Here is a 19,175-nt window from a genome sequence, read left to right on the forward strand (position 1 = left end):
TTCCCCACATCAATCATCATTTGTTATATCCTCACCACCTCATTTTAGGTGACTGCCATGTTGTTTGATTCTAATCTTTCCCACAGGATGAGACAAGATTATGGCTCTAATACCGCTGTAATTTTCTAAACAAGAAATTAAGTGATAAACAAAGCAAGCAAACAGTCCACCAATAAGAAAAACGAAATACACATTAGACACCCATGAAAATGTTGGAAATAGAGAACTGTTGAGCCATTTTATTAAATCTTCAAGGGAAAATACAATGATAAAGTAGAATGGTGCACCTGGGCTTGTCTCTAACGACAAGCGTGACAAAACCCAGGTGAGAAAATGCTGATTTGAAGGCTGCCCAACTGCTGCACCAAAGCTGATTTGCGCTGCCTAGAAACTGCTCTGTTTGTTGGAATCACTGCTTCCCATGCTCAGAAAATTATGGGAAATTAATCCCGGCCTCTCCACCAAATACCCTGAATAACCCACGAAGGGATTGGCCAAATGTTGACCTCGGAATTTTGGCCCAAATTCCCCTTAGCTCCTCTAGCTGCTGGCTGAGTTGGGACCCCTGTTTGACCCCTTAGATTTGCCCAAAAAATTATGTAAAATTAGGAGTGTGATCCTTGCCCCAAACCCAGAAAAACCCAGAAAGGGTTTCCCTTGGTTCCTCCTCAAATGGCCCTCCAAATGATCTCCCACTTCTCCCGGCCAGCTCCAGCTCTACAATTCCTTCCTCCAATTCCCACTTGAACCCAGTGATGGCTCTCTGCGTAGGCCTAGGTGTCTGTAAATCGAACTGCTCCAATGCAACAACCCCCTGCTCCAAAACTCTCCCGAAAGTTTGATCCTCCACTGTAGCTCCAATGCCCAAACTCCCCCGGCGGTCGCTGCCCGGATGAACCCACAAGCAACACCTGCGTGTTCCTCTTCTGCATCCTCCAGAAAAACGCACTCGCTGAGACAAATGCTGAATGATGTGATTGTGAAACTCCATCGGCTCTCGTCCAAGGTAGTACGGATTGCCTTCCTAGGGTGGTACTTGAAGTCCATCGAAGCAAAGGTTGAGATCTCCGCTCGGAGACACTTGTGTGCTAAACAACACAGTGACCCGGCTAAGCAGCTCGAGCAACTAAGGTTGAGTTCAATATGTCAAAAGATACCAAATGAGGTTGAGCCTCCTCTATTTATAATTTGTGGGCCTCTTTTTCCATGTGGGCCCCCTCCAACTAGCAATTCGACTTTCCCTCAGTCATTCGAACTTCCTTCTAAGGTGGTGTGTATTTCTTCATGTGGGTGGCCCCCACGCTATGCCAACAAAACATTTTGGCCCCTTTCTCATTCCTAAGTCTTTTCCAAAAATGACATGGGTCCCATGGCCTCCAAAATTGGCAAAATTGTAGAATAAATAAACCTGTAACAATTTAATTTCGGAAGGGACATTACATGTTTTCTTTGACTTTAGCTGATTAGTTGTTACATTATATTTTGTAATTATGTAATCACACTTATAAAACCCAACTGATATTTGACATCTTCATGAAATACACGACCTTGGGAAACCTACTTGGCACATCCCCTCATTCTGAGGATGCTTACATGGTACCCTTGGCAAACCGGATTCCACAGAATCTTACGGCTTTGTCATCATATGGCTCAAGGCCATTACAACGAATATACTCATTATGAGTTCAGCATGTCACTTGCAGGAATTGAACGTGGGTGGGGAGGATAAAGCTCTTTCTCACAGTCGTGTGCGATAGACTCAATTGACCACTAAAAGTTGACGTAACACTATCAAACATCCTTTTCTTCTTTCGAACATTTATATAAACATCATTGTATAGAGCATATTGCAAGAAAAGGTTAGGGGAGACCACACTGCCAAGAAATTAGGATATCTCTATATCTTTAATATAGGCCACATCGTCCAGACCTAGGATTAACAAAGCAAATGAAATTGGCCAAATGCCACAAAGTCCTCCAAACAAATAAAATTTCAATTACCATCAATGAGGCATAACATAGCCACTACACCGCTAATAGAATTAAGTAGCATTGGAGTGTTACATAGTTAAGTACGTGAAGCCACCGTGTTAAGAAGAGAAGGATGGCCATCATCATATTTACAGACAAGTCCCATCCATCCTGTGATGATCCATTAGTATGTGCCTTTATGGTCTAGGCCAACTTCGTTTTCAGGGGTGGGCTTATCAATCATCCTTCAAGTAGTTGTGAACTTCCAGTCTAAATTATAAGCTTCAAAAATAAAAGGTTTAAGTAACTGAAAAAGGTAGTTTATTACTTTATTGATTGATTAATTACATTTTGTTTCTGTTCCACTTTATTTTTGAAGAAGCATACCGGATGTTTAATTATGTAAACTATTTTCTGAATTTAACTTGTAATTTCACCTTTATTTATGAGATGTTAGAGCAAAGTTGTTGCTAATGAATTTTATTGTTGATTGGCAGTCCTCACACTTTGGTACATGCATTAAGGTATGCTAATTATTCGTATCAGTTTTCATGGTTATGCTTTTGGTAGTTCATCTTTTCTTTTTGTTTACTGTTAATTTGTTTGTGAATCATTTTTATTTGGTCTATAGATAACCAGGAATGATATTTTTAGTTTAGTTTAAAATTCTCTATTTGACTTGAGAGAGGCATTTCTAGTAAGCTTTAGTGAACTTTTGTGTCATATCCTGCATTATATAGTTGTTCAAAGCAGAGCCTTTTTGAAAACATTAATATCATAGACAACATCAAGTCTGAGCACTCCTTTAAGAATGATATTTTTAGTTTAGTTTAAAATTCTCTATTTGACTTGAGAGAGGCATTTCTAGTAAGCTTTTGTGAACTTTTGTGTCATATCCTGCATTACATAGTTGTTCAAAGTAGAGCCTTTTTAAAAACATTAATATCATAGACAACATCAAGTCTGAGCACTCCTTTAAGAAAGCTAGTTGTACAGTAGAGCAATCACTTTTCTTATAGAAAGAGCTCATGCAAAGGGACATATTTTACCTCGTAGCTATATCTATTAATAATGGATGTTGGTTAACTATTCTTTTTGTTAATGGGTGCTTTGTTTTCATTAGGCATGGTTTATTTTCAACTTAAATACAATCTCATCACATGTTTAATTTCTAGCAGCTTCTATAGTCTTGTTTAGGTGGTTATCTTGTAGGCTTTCCTACTTTGCAAGAGTCATACCCACAAGTACAAGCCCTCACACCTCGGCATCCAATCAATCATATTTACATGGTTGTGTCTCTTTCCGAGCATTGCAACTCAGCCTTTGGATGGTGAACCTGTAAGGAGAATACAACAATGTCACTTGGTTTACACCAACAACAAAGCTGTTTCCTATTCCCCTTTGCTAGGGGCTCCAAAAGAAAAATGACCATTTGTGAAACTAAAAGAACATAACCCTAGATCATTGCTTTCTGTTGAACTTTGAAGCCACTCTAGAGCAAGGAAGACATGAATAGTTACTTGTCGAACTTCAGCATCTCTAAAGTCATCATCATTGGCCAAAAATATTTTGGCACCACATCAAGAGCTAATCATGACACTTGGTAAAGTGTAATATCCCTAAGGAAAATTAATAGCGATAAACAAAGTATGCATAGCAAACACACACAAATTTACACACACAATATTAAACACCCAAAAAAACTCCAAAATTTGCGCAGAATTGAGCCATTTTATTACGATAAATAAGGGGTACAATATGATATCGGATTGTATGCACCTGGGCTTGCTCAAGGCAAGCTAACAAGACCTAGGTAATGAAATCAGCTGCTCAAGCACTAGGAAAGTGTCCCCCACAAAAGCTCTGCACTTGCCTCAGAAAGTGCACTGCTGGCTGCAAGAAATGGCTAATAGTTCCTCCTTCGGTGCTCAGAAAATTCTGAGAAATTAACCTTGGTCTACCCACCAATAACCCACCAAAACCCAGAAACGGTTTGGCCAATTGATGACCTCCGAAATTCGGCCCAATTTCCACTCACCCCTCTAGCTATGGGTGTATCGATCGTCTTGAAAATATCACTGTTGATGGTCCCCAAAATGGCTGCAATACTTAGCAAATTCCCTTCCGGAATGAGCCCACAAGTTTCAGCCCTCAATGCCTCTCCTCCCAAGCTCCCATGTGTGGTATGAAGGCACCACTACGCAGGCCCACACAGTGCCCGGTGGTAGCTGCTTGGCACAACAATCTCACACAAAATGGATCTCCGAAACACTCCAAATCTTCAGCAAATGATGGCCCTGGGCCGTCCCTGAAGCCCAACAAATCCTCAGCTCCACAACTAGCTCCCCCAAATGCTGCGTATTCCTCTTTCCTGTGTCCAACTTGCTGAACGAACTCCCAAATTCGCTTGGCAAGCTCCCTGATAAAATCAAATGTGATGCAAATCACCTCATTGGGTTGGCACTCGAAGTCCATCGAATGTAGTGTGAGATTCTCGCTTGAAAATCTCGTGTGCTCAACAACACATGCAGACTTGGCTCTCAGCTCAAGCGTGCTAGTCAAGTGTGAATGTCAAATGATCAAAGAAGCCCAAATGAAGAGTGCACCTCCTATTTTAGTCATTGAGCCTCCAATTTCCCCATGTGGGCCCCATCCCTCGATTTCCCCATCTCTCTTCCCTCCATGAGAGTGTATTAACCAAGGGGAGCGTATTTCTCTTTGGGGTGGCCCCCACCATCCACTAGCAAATCGATTTTTCCTTTTTCCTTATGTTGGAGCCTCCTTTCACCTCAAAATCGCAAGTGGGACCTCACAACCCACTTTTCCTAAGTTGCCACCCAAAAATTGACAAAATTGGTGTAATATCCCCATATCCCCAACGGAAAATTAACAGTAAATATGCAAAGCAAAATAAACAAACACACCATGAAATCAAAACAAACAATCAGACCACGAATTTGTATCCAAAATTTGTAATGCCCCTTCCTAAATTATTTTGGAACAAGATTTATTTCTACATTTTGGGGCCAATTTCGGAGGAGATGGGGCCCATTCGATTTTATTAGGAGACTTAGGAGTTAGAAGTAAGTTATTTTGGTTTTGTTCACACAAGGAAAATAAGCACTTCCTAAGCCAATAGTTCGAATTGCATGAGAGGGAAAATCGATGGCTTAGTGAGGGACCCACGAAGGAGGGAAAATGGAGGGAAAAAGGCTCCACAAAATCTATAAAAGGAAGGCAACACTCCTCATTTCATCATTCTTGGCTTATTGAATTTGATTATGTTGCTCGAGCTGTTTAGCCGGGTCACTTGCTGTTTAGCAAGAGTTTTCCAAGCGGAGAACTCACCCTTTCTTCGGGGGACTTCGAGTGCCACCCTAGAGAGGTTCATCCATTATCTTCTGGAGGATATTTGTAGAGAGATTTCCAGCATTTGTATTCAGTTTGCCCCAGCAGTGCGTATTTCTGGAGGACGCAGTAGTGTATCTAGTGTGGCCATTGTAACATTCTTCCAGAGGGCTATTGCTTGCTGGGAGAAATAAGGGAAGTATTGGTGGAGTTGATTTCTACCTTTCCGGAGTGTTTGAGAAGGATTTTGTTGGTGTATTGGCAGACAGTGTGCTTCAATAGATTTGCAAGGCGTAGGCCCTTTTGGCGGTCGGTTTTGGGAGGTCGAAATCAGGCCAAACCATTTCTAGGTTTTTGTGGCTTTTGTGAGAGGAGTATGTGGCTGAAATTTGAGAATTTTTCGGGCGATATTCAGGCCTGAAATCCTAATTCTTATAACAGGGCGAATTGCTAGTTAGCTGGAGAATTTGCACCATTTTGTGGGTTCGACATTGGCTTGGAGATAGGCCAAACCCTTTATGGGTTTTTCTGGGTTTGTGGTGGAGAGCTCAAGATTAATTTGGCGGAATTTTTCTGAGCACTTTTGGAGGTTTGAACAGGGGTTTCTTCCAGCTAGCAGTTGTAGGAATTCTAGGACTAGCGCAGAACATTGAGGAGAAGTCTTTCCTTGCATTCAGGCAACATTTTTCTCACCTTGGATTGTCTAGCTTGCTTTGGCAAGCTAGGTGCACACATTCCATGCATTATACTCTACTTTGATAATAAAATGAGTCAGTTTGGCGTAGTTCTGGTGCAATTTTATGGGTGTTTAATTATTGTCTGAATTTTTCTGTCATATGTGTATTTTGCTTGTTTATCACTGTTATTTCCTTTTTGGGACATTACAGTGGTATCAGAGCATGATCTTGGCCCAGCTGTGGGCAATGTCACATGGTTCAGGTTTGACAATGATTAGGTTCGGTTTGAGTTCGAATTTTTGATGAGGTTTGCCATTAGGTTCGTCTATATATATACACATATTAATTTAAAATGAATTATAGGATAAAATAGTAAGAAATCAACATCAGTAAACATAAAAAAATGCTATCACAAGCTTGGAAAACGCAAGGATAAATTACAAGTTTGAGTTGTGACATGAAGTTATGAGTTTTGATCTATGGACTTGGTCAATGGCTATGAGGCTCAATGAGATTCGCCGCACCTCAATTTTTTTTTTAAAGTTTGCCAAAATTCGAACCTCAAGGTTAAAGTTTGACGAACCTTGTGACATAGGTTGTGGGTAACCAATAATATAATGGGAGATTTGGGCATGTATGCACAATGACGGGTTACATCGTACACCACCCATGGCTCAAGGGAGATTCAGTATGCAGGAACTCTGGGAGATCCATCCTTGTCCTTACAACAGAGACACTAGAGGTGCACAAGCCGTGGGATTACAACCATCTACACTATGTGGGGAAAGCTGACAAAATCAGGGCACCAGATCTCCTGAAAAGGAGCAGGGAAGCCAGAGACAGTTAGGGGATGAGTCAAGGAGACGATTTTGCTTGTGGAGACTTGGTTTTAGACATCAGGGGCTTGAGGAGGAGATTGAACATGAGGCAGAGGACACGCGGGATTGTGAGGATCACATTGGTATACCCAGTGTGGCATAGGAGTCACCATTGTTGGGAGGCCTCTTTGATAGCACCAGTTGACACCTTGGGGGTGAGAGTAGAGCATACACCCATAGGGCCATGTGCCAGGAGACACATACATGTCCAATGTTGAGAAGGTGACATCTGTTGTTGAGATATCTGAGGTCGTGATCGAGTTTTCAGGTGATAGCAGTGCACGACAAGATGATGAGGTGTCGAGAGACATCACCACCCTTTGATGAGGAGTTGATAGGTATAGAGGCACCCAGATCTACAATAGAGTTGCAGGATGACAACCACCTACAACAACATGGAGAGCACATAGAGGGGCAGTTCGTGAATCATGTTGAGCCCATGGTGGAGGAGGACGAGCAGTCTTCTTTGGGGCCAACCACTGACTTAGAGCTGATAGATGCAAAGACCGTCAACCGAGTTGCAGTACTTCCAGATAATAGCTCTATCTGGGCTTATATAGATGGGGCTTGCAACATTGCTAGACTACCTTTGCACCATTGAGAGAGAGATGCAGAGATTCCCCGACAAATTTTGTGTTGACCAGGATGGTGAGTTGAGGTGACATGAGCTGCGCAGGGTGCAACACTCTCAGGATGGAGGGCTTGTTCTATGTGCTAAAGTTTGTGCATTCGATCCCTCCCTTGGGGTTGGATGGCGAGAGATTCTGAGTTGGTACTCGGTGGAGTGGGCTAGACTCATGGAGATCGTCGTAGTTCGGAGTAAAGTTCAATGGGAGCTCTTAGACATTGAGGGTGTTGGAGGCCCAGGTTGGCATTGGGATCCATGTAGGGCTTCCTATTCGATCTCAGACATGCGGGATGGCTATGGCATTGATGAGGTAGTCAACCCCATGCCTGAGCGCATGCATTCCTTAGGGGAGTTCCAGTTGACGCTAGTGGCTAGGTGGTTTGTGAGCAGACTCCATTGGTTGTTTTGGCATGTTGGTTGCGCATGGGGGCACATGATGATTAGCATTCTCTGGTAGGAGCTGGTTGGAGGAGGTGGCATGGGTAGGCCACCAAACCAGATATTGTATGGAGACGATGTTCTCCCATTGAGGTTTAGGACCCAAGGGTCACAGATGATCGACACAACAGAGATATCCCCCTGAGCAGGAGTGGAGTCAGGGTGCTCAAGTCTACCAGGATGGACGAGGGGACATGATGCGTGTCATGGTGGGGTCACTATCAGAGTGGTAGACACTTTGGCACATGCATGATACCATATGTTACAGGGTGGTATGATAGTAGGCAGTGGTACATAAGATTGCACAAAGTCAGGTCGTAGCGTCTAGTGTTATATAGAGGGATGTGGCCTCATGCATACAGACCCAATTCTAGGCCATAACACCCAGTGGTGTGCAGGGCTATGCAGCGAGGAGCAGTGGTCTGCAAAGGAGCATGGAGATACATGGTGGTATACCACAACATGCCGATTTACACTGTGGGGTAGGAGGAGTGACTCACATTGCATTGAGGACGTGCGGGGAGTGACAGGTGCAGTGACACAGGTAGGACATAGGAGGGTACAGGATGGTATAGCCATAGTCGGGGGTATCTAGTGGTGTACAGGGATAGATTGCGGCATACAGTGGCATTTCATGCAGTGCGATGGTACTTGGTGGTATGCAATGACACATGATGTTGTGCAACGGGTTCTTGGAGCGTTGCCTATAGGGAGACTTATGGATAGGGATAGTAGGTGTACCATTAGACGCAACTCACCTAGGATCAATGAGGACATTGTTGAGCATCTGGGGACACCATGTTTAGTGGAGGCAGGGCCTCGAGGGAGTTATTAGCAGATCTGAGGCGGAGAGAGGTCGTCCGTAGGATTGCTCTTGAGCATTTCGGCAGACTCTTGATCATACTATTTGGGACATACCCACCCATCATCCTCCAGTGTTGCTTACAGTCATAGAGAGTTTGGTTGTTTCCCTTTGACACTCTCCATTCAGGTAGCATGGCATGGGAGACTCACTCTAGGCAGTTGGATGAGACACCGCGTGTCATGGGCCGAGAGGAGACTCTCCAGTTGAGATACTTGGTAGGTGCACGAGTTGACGGTTATAGTCTTAGGGATGGCATGGTTGATTGTCGAGGTAGCATATGTTCCACCCCTAAACTCACACTTGCGGAGGTGACCGAGAGGGAGTTACATGGTGCTTCTTCAGTTGGACAACTTGAGGCGTTAGGTGAGCATGAGGTTCAGAGGACGGTAGTCCTTGTTGGCAGGATGATGCCTAGGCTTCTGGCAGTACCCGGGCACATCATTAGGAGCTGGGATAGCTGATCGTGCTGTGTGATTTGGCAGACATAGAGTAGTTGGATATTTGCGGCACAGGTTCTTGATGCTCAGTGCCTATCATTGGATACCTATAGGAGGCAGAGACGAGGCAAAAAGGCGTCCCAACAACTAGTAGCATATCACAACGGCATACAGAGAGGATTGGGGGTTGTGGACCTCCAGTATGGTTATGGGATCCAAGGATCCAGTGGATTGATGGGATACTCCACTCCTCAGTGAGCATGGTTGGGATAACAAGCAAACTGATTCATTCACAGGCGGACACATGGGGTATCACCGAAGCCCTCACTATAGGACACGACAAATTGTTGGTAAGGATTTAGGCTAGCCATGGAGTGATAGGCATTGACACTGTTGAGTCACTTTGGCAAGATTGGCATAGCTTCAGCCATCACATAGATTATGGCCGAGAGTCATGGGAGGGAAGGCTCTGGTACGAGCATGCTAGGCAGTGATTCATGACCAGAGTGTCACGATGTCAGCAGGATAGGTTCCTTCTGCGATGGGCAGGGGATTCTGGCATAACATGGCTGAGCGGTTCAACTACCCGTAGAGGTGAGCTGGTTTCTACAGGGGAGGGTCATCTAGATCTTCCATTTGGTTTTAGTGATTCGTTGATGGTGTGGGGAACTTCATTGGTGTGGCAGGGTGATCGACATGAGGAGATCAGGGGAGGCCCGGGTAGACGAGGGTTCAATCTCACCAGGATTGGATTACATCTTCAGGAGTTTACTCTTGTAGTGCATGAGATGGACTACTTAGTAGGGAAATTTCATGGGGAGTTGGGCAGAGTCCTACATTATCATGATGCTCTACTTATTGCTAGTATGCAGAGGGCTTTTGGTACCTGTATCTTGTTGGATAGCAAGTGGAGCAAGGTGTGCTTCACATTGATTAGGATGGCTTGGGACCCTGGTATTGAGGGATTCCTTCATGTCGGGACAGTGCTGAGATTGGGGATGACTCAATGGTACATTTGGGACCCTGGTATTATTGGTGGTTACAATGGTGATCAACAGTCAGAGAGGGCACTTGTTTAGGCATTGCTTGAGGACAAGTAATTTTTGGCGGGGAGGACTGTAATGTCCCTTCCTAAATTATTTTGGAACAAGATTTATTTCTACATTTTGGGGCCAATTTTGGAGATGGGGCCCATTCGATTTTATTAGGAGAATTAGTAGTTAGAAGTAAGTTATTTTGGTTTTGTTCAAACAAGGAAAATAAGCAACTTCCTAAGCCAATAGTTTGAATTAAATGAGAGGGAAAATCGATGGCTTAGTGAGGGACCCATGAAGGAGTGAAAATGGAGGGAAAAACACTCCACGAAATTTATAAAAAGGAGGCAACACTCCTCATTTCATCATTCTTGGATTATTGAATTTGATTATGTTGCTCGAGTTGTTTAGTCGGGTCACTTGCTGTTTAGCAAGAGTTTTCCAAGCGGAGAACTCACCCTTTCTTCAAGGGACTTCGAGTGCCACCCTAGAGAGGTTCATCCATTATCATCCAGAGGATATTTGTAGAGAGATTTCCAGCATTTGTATTCAGTTCACCCCAGTAGTGCGTATTTCTGGAGGACATAGTAGTGTATCTAGTGTGACCATTGTAACATTCTTCTAGAGGGCTATTGCTTGCCGGGAGAAATAAGGGAAGTATTGGTGGAGTTGATTTCTAACTTTTCGGAGTGTTTGAGAAGGATTTTGTTGTTGTATTGGTAGGTAGTGTGATTCAACAGATTTGCAGGGCGTAGGGCCTTTTAGGGGTCGATTTTGGAAGGTCAAAACTAGGCTAAACCATTTCTGGGTTTTTCTGGGTTTTTGACAAGGACCTCAAATATAAATTTGCAGAATTTTCTGAGCACTATAGGTGGGGTTTTCAGCTGTATCTTTGCAGCAGACAATGTAGAATTGTTGGGGACTATGTAGTGCCTTTTGGGGGTCGACTTTGGGAGGTCAAAATCAGACCAAACTATTTTTGGATTTTTGTGGGTTTTGTGAGAGGAGCCTGTGGCTGAAATTTGAGAATTTTCTGGGTGATATTCGGGTCTGAAATCCTAATTCTTATAACAGGGCGAATTGTTAGTTAGCTGGAGAATTTGCACCATTTTGTGGGTTTGGCTTGGAGATAGGCCAAACCCTTTCTGGGTTTTTCTTGGTTTGTGGTGGAGAGATCAAGATTAATTTGGCGGAATTTTCTGAGCACTTTTGGAGGCTCAAACAGGGGTTTCTTCCAGCTAGCAGTTGCAAAATTTCTAGGACCAACGCAGAACATTGAGGAGAAGTCTTTCCTTTGCATTTGGGCAACATTTTTCTCACCTGGGATTGTCTAGCTTGCTTTGGCAAGCCAGGTGCACACATTCCATGCATTGTACTCTCCTTTGATAATAAAATGACTCAGTTTGGCGCAGTTCTGGTGCAATTTTATGGGTGTTTAATTATTGTCTGAATTTTTTTGTGTCATATGTGTATTTTGCTTGTTTATCATTGTTATTTCCTTTTTGGGACATTACAAAATTGCACTGTGTACTCATTTTATTAATAGGTGTACAACAATGTGCTAGAATGAGTGCACCTAGGCTTGTTGTAGGCAAGCTAATAAAAGCCCAAAATGATCAATGAATCACCCTCCTCCAATATGCTGGTAATTCAGCCCAAGTGCTACGCTGTAAATGCCTAGAAATGTGCTGTTTCCAGAAATGATCTGCTGCTAGAGCCCTCTCCGTTGCTCAGAAAATTTCGGGAAATTAATCCCGGCCTCTACTCAAGAAATCCAGAATAACCCACGAAGGGTTTGGCCAAAGTTTGACCCCGAAAATTCGATCCTCTTGGGCTTGACTGACTCTCCTGCTGGGCAAATCGACCCACATGAAGATTCTGCAGTTGAATGCTCCAAAAATGTCTGCAAACTTGTTGGAAGGCTCCCTAGGCCTTCCCTCCAAGTTTCCTCCAGAAACTCCCTCCCTCCTCAACTTCCGGGAGTGCCTCTAGCTAAAACTGCGGAGTCCTTGTGCTACTGTGGCTTTCCCTGTCGTTGTAACTCGACTCATTGCTGCTAGTACGAATTGGGATGAAGTGGAACTCCCTCCTTTGGCTGACACTTGAAGTCCACCGAAGCAAGGGCTGGGATTTCTGCTCGGAAACACCCGGTGTGCTGAACAACACATGCATACTTGGCTCACTACTCAAGCGTGCTATGTCAAAAGACAAATTCAGAAAATGATAGATGATGAGCAAAATGAGAGCCCCTCCTTCCTTTTGTCGATTTTCCTCGAAGGTTGCCCATGTGGGCCCACATCGAATTTCTCTCACCAATTTCGCTCCAATGAGAGCGTACTCTCCATGTGGGCCGAAATTCCCTTGTGGTGCCCCTCACACTCCACCAATGCCGCAATCTTTCCATCAAACTCTAATATTGGGGTGCTTCTCATGCCAAAAATTGAATGTGGGTCCCCTAAGCCCACTTCTCGTAAGTGAAACAATGTAATACGCCAAAATTGAGCAAAAATTGATATTTACTTAGTGAAACACTGAGTAGGGATATCACAATTGGTCAAAATTGATATTTCACATAGCAACCTTGCTAAGTGGGAATATTAGAGTCCTCCACACCAAGATGTTGCTTGTCCCCAAGCAACTGCAAAGCTGGATGTTGTAATATTTGATCAGCTTCCCAAGTAGCATCCTCATCTGGCAGGTTCCTCCATTTGATCACGAACTCCTTGATGACTCTATTCCTCAATCTCCTCTCCCTGCTCTCCAAAATAGCCTCAGGCTCCAAAACTAGATGGCAATCATCATCTAGTGGGGGCAACTGAACGGTGACTGTCACACGTTGTCCTAGTACCTTCTCGAGGCATGAAGCATGGAAGACATTATGCACCTTGCTCCCAGGCGGTAGCTCTACCTCGTATGCCACTTCGCCAAATCTCCTGGTCACTCGGTATGGGAAATAAAAACGTAGCTGTAGCCGTTAGAAAATCAGAAAGGCAGAAAGATTTTCTTATATAGATAATTACTTGTGATTATTTATCTCTATGTTCTTCTTTTATCGTTTAGTTCATCAAACAATCACCAAAACAATAGCCCAACGACAACAGATGCAGGCGATAGCCAAGGAAAAAACCCTATCTAGGGGAAAACCCAATCAATAATTCTTCTTTCAATAGCTTCTTGAGATAATCCAAGACTCTTGACTTAGACAAAGACTTCTTCCACACCAAGTCAGCCTTCAATCCTTCTTGCAGATGATAACCCTTCAATAGCAATTTCTCTAAACTTCACTTTATCTGCATCACTGGATTCTTCAGTAGGTTTCTTCACCTTTCCTTTGACCAAATCCAAGATCTTGTTCTTTTCAAGAATGAGGTCAATTCTTTTCTTCCATGCCCTGTAATTTGATGCTCCTTCCAATTTGTTCTCACTCTTTATTGTGTTGGACATTGTCCTTGAAGATAGTGAGCTTCTTCCCTTATAAGAGCTCCTTATATGATCCCTTGATCAATCCTTTAGAATCCTTTCAGTAGATTCTCAAAACTACCTTTTTCCTTCTTCACCTTAGCTCCGATATCATGTTAGAAAGTCAGAAAGGTAGAAATTTTTTCTTATATAGATAATTACTTGTGATTCTTTTATCTTTATGTTCTTCTTTTATCTTTTAGTTCATAAAGCAATTACCAAAACAATAGCACAAGGACAACAGATGTAGGCGGACAACTAGGGCAAAACCTAGTCAACAATTCTTCTTTCAATAGTTTCTTGAGATAATCCAAGACTATTGACCTAGACAAAGACTTCCTCCACACCAAGTCAGCCTTCAATCCTTCTTGCAGATGATAACCCTTCAATAGGAATTTGGACCTAGCAGCATCAACTTGCAGTAGCAGTTTCGACCCAACAACTGGCAGCAGCAACAACTTTGACTAGACAAAGGAAAACTTTGATCTCCTTAGATACTCCTCCTGAGTGAGAGATAGATGGCCAAAAATTTCGATCTTGATGTCTTCTTCCTTCCTCCAAAATTTTGCACTCTTTTTCAGCCCCTTTCCAGCTCTTCTTCAACTTCAAATTTCCCAGCTTCTTCCTTTTGGATATCCAACTATGAGAGAGAGAGAGTGAATTGCTCCAAATGAATTTGAACTGCCTTGTATATATAGCCTTATAGTGATGTCAAATTGTCCTTCTTGAAGCCGACTTGATCTCTTTGAGGCCGACTTGGAGTGGAGGGGACAAATAGTATATTTGACTCAATATTAAATCTTTTTACATTATTCAAAAGCCCAAGAAGGGTCTCTTTTAATGGACAATGACTCTAATGACTCAGAATAAATCCTTGAAGTCCTCAATGGGGACTTTGACCTAAAACAAGATGACCCAAGCATGAAACCCATGCTTTAATAAGTCATAATAATAATAAAAGTATTTTCTTCATTCTTTTGATAAATACATATTCATTGTGACTCAAATACATGTATGAAGACCGAACCTAGTTACATATTTCAACCGTAGCTTCTCAGCCCCCTTTTGGTTCAGCGTAGATTGTCTGTAAGGCTGACGACGCAATAAGACTAGGCCCCACACCTCAAAGTGTCTCTCAACCCTATGCTTGTCTGCATACATCTTCTGCTGGTTCTGGTCTATCTGGAAATTATCTTTGAGAGCCTTAAGAATGTTTTGGCTCTCTTGTATCCAATCTTTTGCTCTTGGGGCCCGACTGTCTCCAAAAATAATGTCAGTGAAAGATAAAGCATCATACCCATACAAAGCACGAAAAGGTGACATACCAATGGACATGTGATAGGTAGTATTGTAGCAATACTCCCCCAAGTGTAGCCATCTCGCCCATGCTCACTGTTGCCCTGTCACATAGTTCCACAAATAACCCTCCAACCATTTGTTAACAATCTCGGTCTGCCCGTTGGTTTGGGGGTGGTAACTGGTGCTAGGTGTAAGCTTTGTGCCCACCAACCTGAAGAGCTCTTGCCAGAAAGCTCCCATGAAGCGACTGTCCCTGTCACTCACTATGGTCTTGGGAAGACCATGCAACTGGAAAACCTCCCTGAAGAACAACTCTGCAACCTGAGAAGCAGAGTACCTGGCGGGAATAGCGAAGAAATGGGCATACTTCATCAGTCTGTCCACCACCACATAGATGCAATCACAACCCTGTGCCATGGGAAGGCCTGTGATGAAGTCCATCAAGATGCTCTCCCACTTCCCCTCCGGAATAGGGAGTGGTTGCAATAACCCTGCTGGATGAGTCAACTCCCCCTTGTTCCTCTGGCAGGCCTCACACTCTTGTACATGCCTCAACACATCCCCTTTGAGGCCCTTCCATGTGAAGTGCTCTCTGACTGTCCTGTAGGTCTTCAGGAACCCCTGGTGTCTTGATAATGGCGAATCATGGGCTACATGGAGGATCCTCTCTCTCAACGATGAACCAGGAACCAAGTAAATGTGCCCCTTGTAGTAAATAACATCTGCCATCACACGGTAGCGCTCATCCCCATAGGTACCCTCCAAGATCTCACACGCTTGTCGATCCTTGGAGTACTCCACCAGCAACTGTGCTTTCCAATCATGGCAGATGCTCATGAGGGAAAGTGTCGCGGGCCTCCGAGATAGGGCATTTTCCACCACGTTATGCTTGGCCTTGACATACTCTATGTCAAAATCGTAGGCCTGAATCCTGTTGACCCATTCTGATGTCTATCATTGAGGCCCTTCTGCCCCATGAAGTGGTGAAGATTGTTATGATCAATCTTGACTCTAAATATGCTACCAACCAAACACTGTTGGAACTTGGCCAAAGCATGCATGATGGCCAACATCTCCTTATCATAAATCAAATACAGGTCTCTTCCTGGTAGGGGGATCATTTGGAGGAGGATCCAAGGGGTCCATAGGTTCCATAGGATCATCAACATCCTCTTTCGTTTGCTCGGGCACAAAAGGACCTTCTAGAAGATCGTCATCCTTGTTCTCATTGTTGCTGCACAAACTAGCAGGCCTAGTACATAGACTAGAGCTAGAGGGCACAACAACAATTTGGGACAAAGGCCCACTGTCACCATAGCCTGTCCCATTCTCTTCTCGGATTTTCACTGATGGGAAGAGTCCCAATATCCCTAAGTTGTGATTAATGTGTCTACAATAGGTTCAAATTCAGGCAAGGATGGCTCATTTAATGGAAAGACTCAATTGAGGTGTGAGCTTCCGGAGAAGCTAGGATGACTTTCCACGAAAAACCCCTTGAGAATAATACTATATGAGACGTACGGTTGTGATATTTGACGAGATAACAGTTCATCAAAGGTTAAGATAGTCAAGAGAAAAGGTTTTGAATGATATGCTACTTAAGTAAAAACCTTCAAGAAATCCCTAAGTTGAAGGGCAACTTCAAGGGCTCCTACTTGGTATGAAAGCTAGGGCATCAATTTTCTTGAGATCCAACTGTGAGATTTGCCTCAAATTAGGGGGATAGCTAGAGGAGGCACCATCATAGAGGCTTGTCCTAATGGTATTGCAAGAGCTTCTTCCTAATGGATTTTGCAAAAAGCCCTAGTGAGGCTTCCTTGGCCTTAAAGGGACGAAGAAAGAGAGCAAAAGAGGTGAAGGAAGAATGACTTGTCAATGAAAATATGGTCACCAAGGATACTAGACCAGTGGCTGCCTATTGGGAATAATGGGGTTGAGAACTGCTTTGATTTGATGATTTCGCTCTTCAAGGAGACCTAATGTAGCTTCGCTAACTCTAGAGGAGGCAGTTTCACAACTACAATAGAATTTTACGCTTCGTTGACAATATATGATGGGCTTTCAAGGATTCAATATACAAGATTGACCTCTAGGAACATTCTTTCATCATTGTAAATGAGTAATGCATGTAATCCTTCCAATAAATTTAATGTTCTCATGAATTCACATTTAATTAGGGCACATTAAATATCACGAAATGACATCCCATACATTAGACATTCAACATGGTAAAAATATAGCATCAAAGAGTACTTACAAGACAATGAGAGTATATCCATCCATCAACATTGCAAAAAGAAGCTCCAAGAAAAGATAACGAAATTCCAAAATGTCAAAGTGCATCCAAACATCCCAAAATTCGTCCAAAATTGCAGGTTCAAGTTTCTCAAGAAGAGAGATACAAATCCAAGTGATGATGAAAAACAAAAAGAGGCCTCTTCTATTTATATTAGGCTTCTCATGTTTGTATTAGCCTAATCCAACCCCTAATAATAATTTAATGTAAATAACATGTGCTTTGGTGACAAGCCCACCAAATAGCTCAATAAGTGATAGATAAGTTAGCCTCATACTCACAATCAATAAGTCCAAAATAATAAAATTATGAAAACTTGGAAAATAATATTTGTCTTTGATGTGCTCATCAATTCTAGAATGAGTATGTTCCTAATACCTGGGAGTTTGTTGAGGTCTAGTTGGTTGAGAGATTCTCTCCAATTAGTTAGCCTCCTAGATTAGTGTATGGTTGAGATATTCACTCAACCAAAAGATTGCATGTCCAAGATAGACTAACTATCTCGAGACATAGCTTGATGTATATATTGTATTATCATTCTTTGTGAACATACAATCATGCTTAAAGCCTTTTCCTCCATTTTTGTGGTCTCCCTAATACTATTTATTTTTATTAATTATTTTCAAGATAAGCCATCCAAAGCTAGCCGAAATGATAAAATAATGGGCAAGAGGGCTGTTGGAAGGCTTGAATGAGTCCTCAAAGTGCCATGATGAAGAGGAAAGAATATGATTCAAATTGTTGACCTCATACATCCCAACCAACTTGTCATAGATATCCTTAGACTTCTTCAAATTTCCAACATAAGTAAGCAAATGATCTTTCAAACAATCAATAAGAATTTTCTTGGCTTTGATCTCACTTTCTCGCACTTGGCCTTTGCAACAATGGGAGCATTTTCCAGTGCTTCAGGTACTTTTCCTTCCACATATTCCAAAACATCATTTTCATCCAATATCACTTCCAACCTGATCCTCCAAACAACAAAATTAAGAGGTAGACATTTTGAGCAAGTAGCTTCTTCCAAATAGATTCCTTCAAAGGTGATCACTTTAGTCTTTTGCGTCACCTTACCTTTGATACCATGTTAATTTTCCACTATTCTATGCTATCACAATTACTTAGCCCAATTCTTTCTTCAATTGACAATCACTTTCAAACAAATTTAATCTTTCAATGATAATGAACAATTGTAGATAGAACAGTAAATTCAATGCACAATAGAAGACAACCAAGAGCAATGACAAGAGACACACGATTTGGTCAAAGATCAGGGAAAAGCCCCACAAGGGGGAAAACCCTTTCCAAATTCTTCTTCTATTAGATTGTCATCAATTGTTCAACAAAGACATACAATGTTCCAGTTCATCAACAAAAGAGTCAAAGGTCAACAACCTTGACTATCCAATTCAACTAGCCAATATACAATGAGAGATGAGCCCAAAAGTCAAATCTGATCCTAAGTCAAAGTCTGAAATTTTTGGTCAAAGACAACAGTAGTCAAAGATGCCCTAACAAGTCAATATTCAGCAGTCAAAATGTCTCCAAAGCAGCTTGGTCAACAGTCAAGGAACTCGGCCTCCTTTGCTGGTCAAAGTCAAGTCAAAACAGTCCCAAACATCTTGGTCAAAGGAGAGAGAATCCCTGTGGTCAACTTCAAATTTCTGTGGTCAAAATTAATGGTCAGCAGCAGTCAAAGTAGCTTAGAAAACCTCCCTCTCTTGGTCAAACAACTCGGCCTTCCAAAACAGAGAAATCCCCAAGTCAAACAAGCTCCAAGATCAAGAAGTCAATGCTGGTCAACGTCACAAAAACAGAAGATAATTTCGATCAACAGAAAAACCC

General features: G+C 42.6%; 1 protein-coding gene across 1 annotated transcript in view; it reads left to right on the forward strand.

The window, feature by feature from the left end:
- LOC149203602 (exocyst complex component SEC6-like) overlaps positions 1-19,175 on the forward strand; it is a 456,452-nt gene that overhangs the window by 136,065 nt on the left and 301,212 nt on the right. Inside the window, exon 9 of the mRNA XM_089403504.1 lies at positions 2,469-2,495. Within this exon, the coding sequence (XP_089259630.1) occupies positions 2,469-2,495 (27 nt within the window). The remainder of the gene's footprint in view (positions 1-2,468; positions 2,496-19,175) is intronic.

The sequence above is a fragment of the Pinus tabuliformis genome, chromosome 2_1 (assembly GCF_031772625.1).
Source record: "Pinus tabuliformis cultivar Carrire ecotype Pingquan chromosome 2_1, CPIR1, whole genome shotgun sequence".
Taxonomy (NCBI): domain Eukaryota; kingdom Viridiplantae; phylum Streptophyta; class Pinopsida; order Pinales; family Pinaceae; genus Pinus; species Pinus tabuliformis.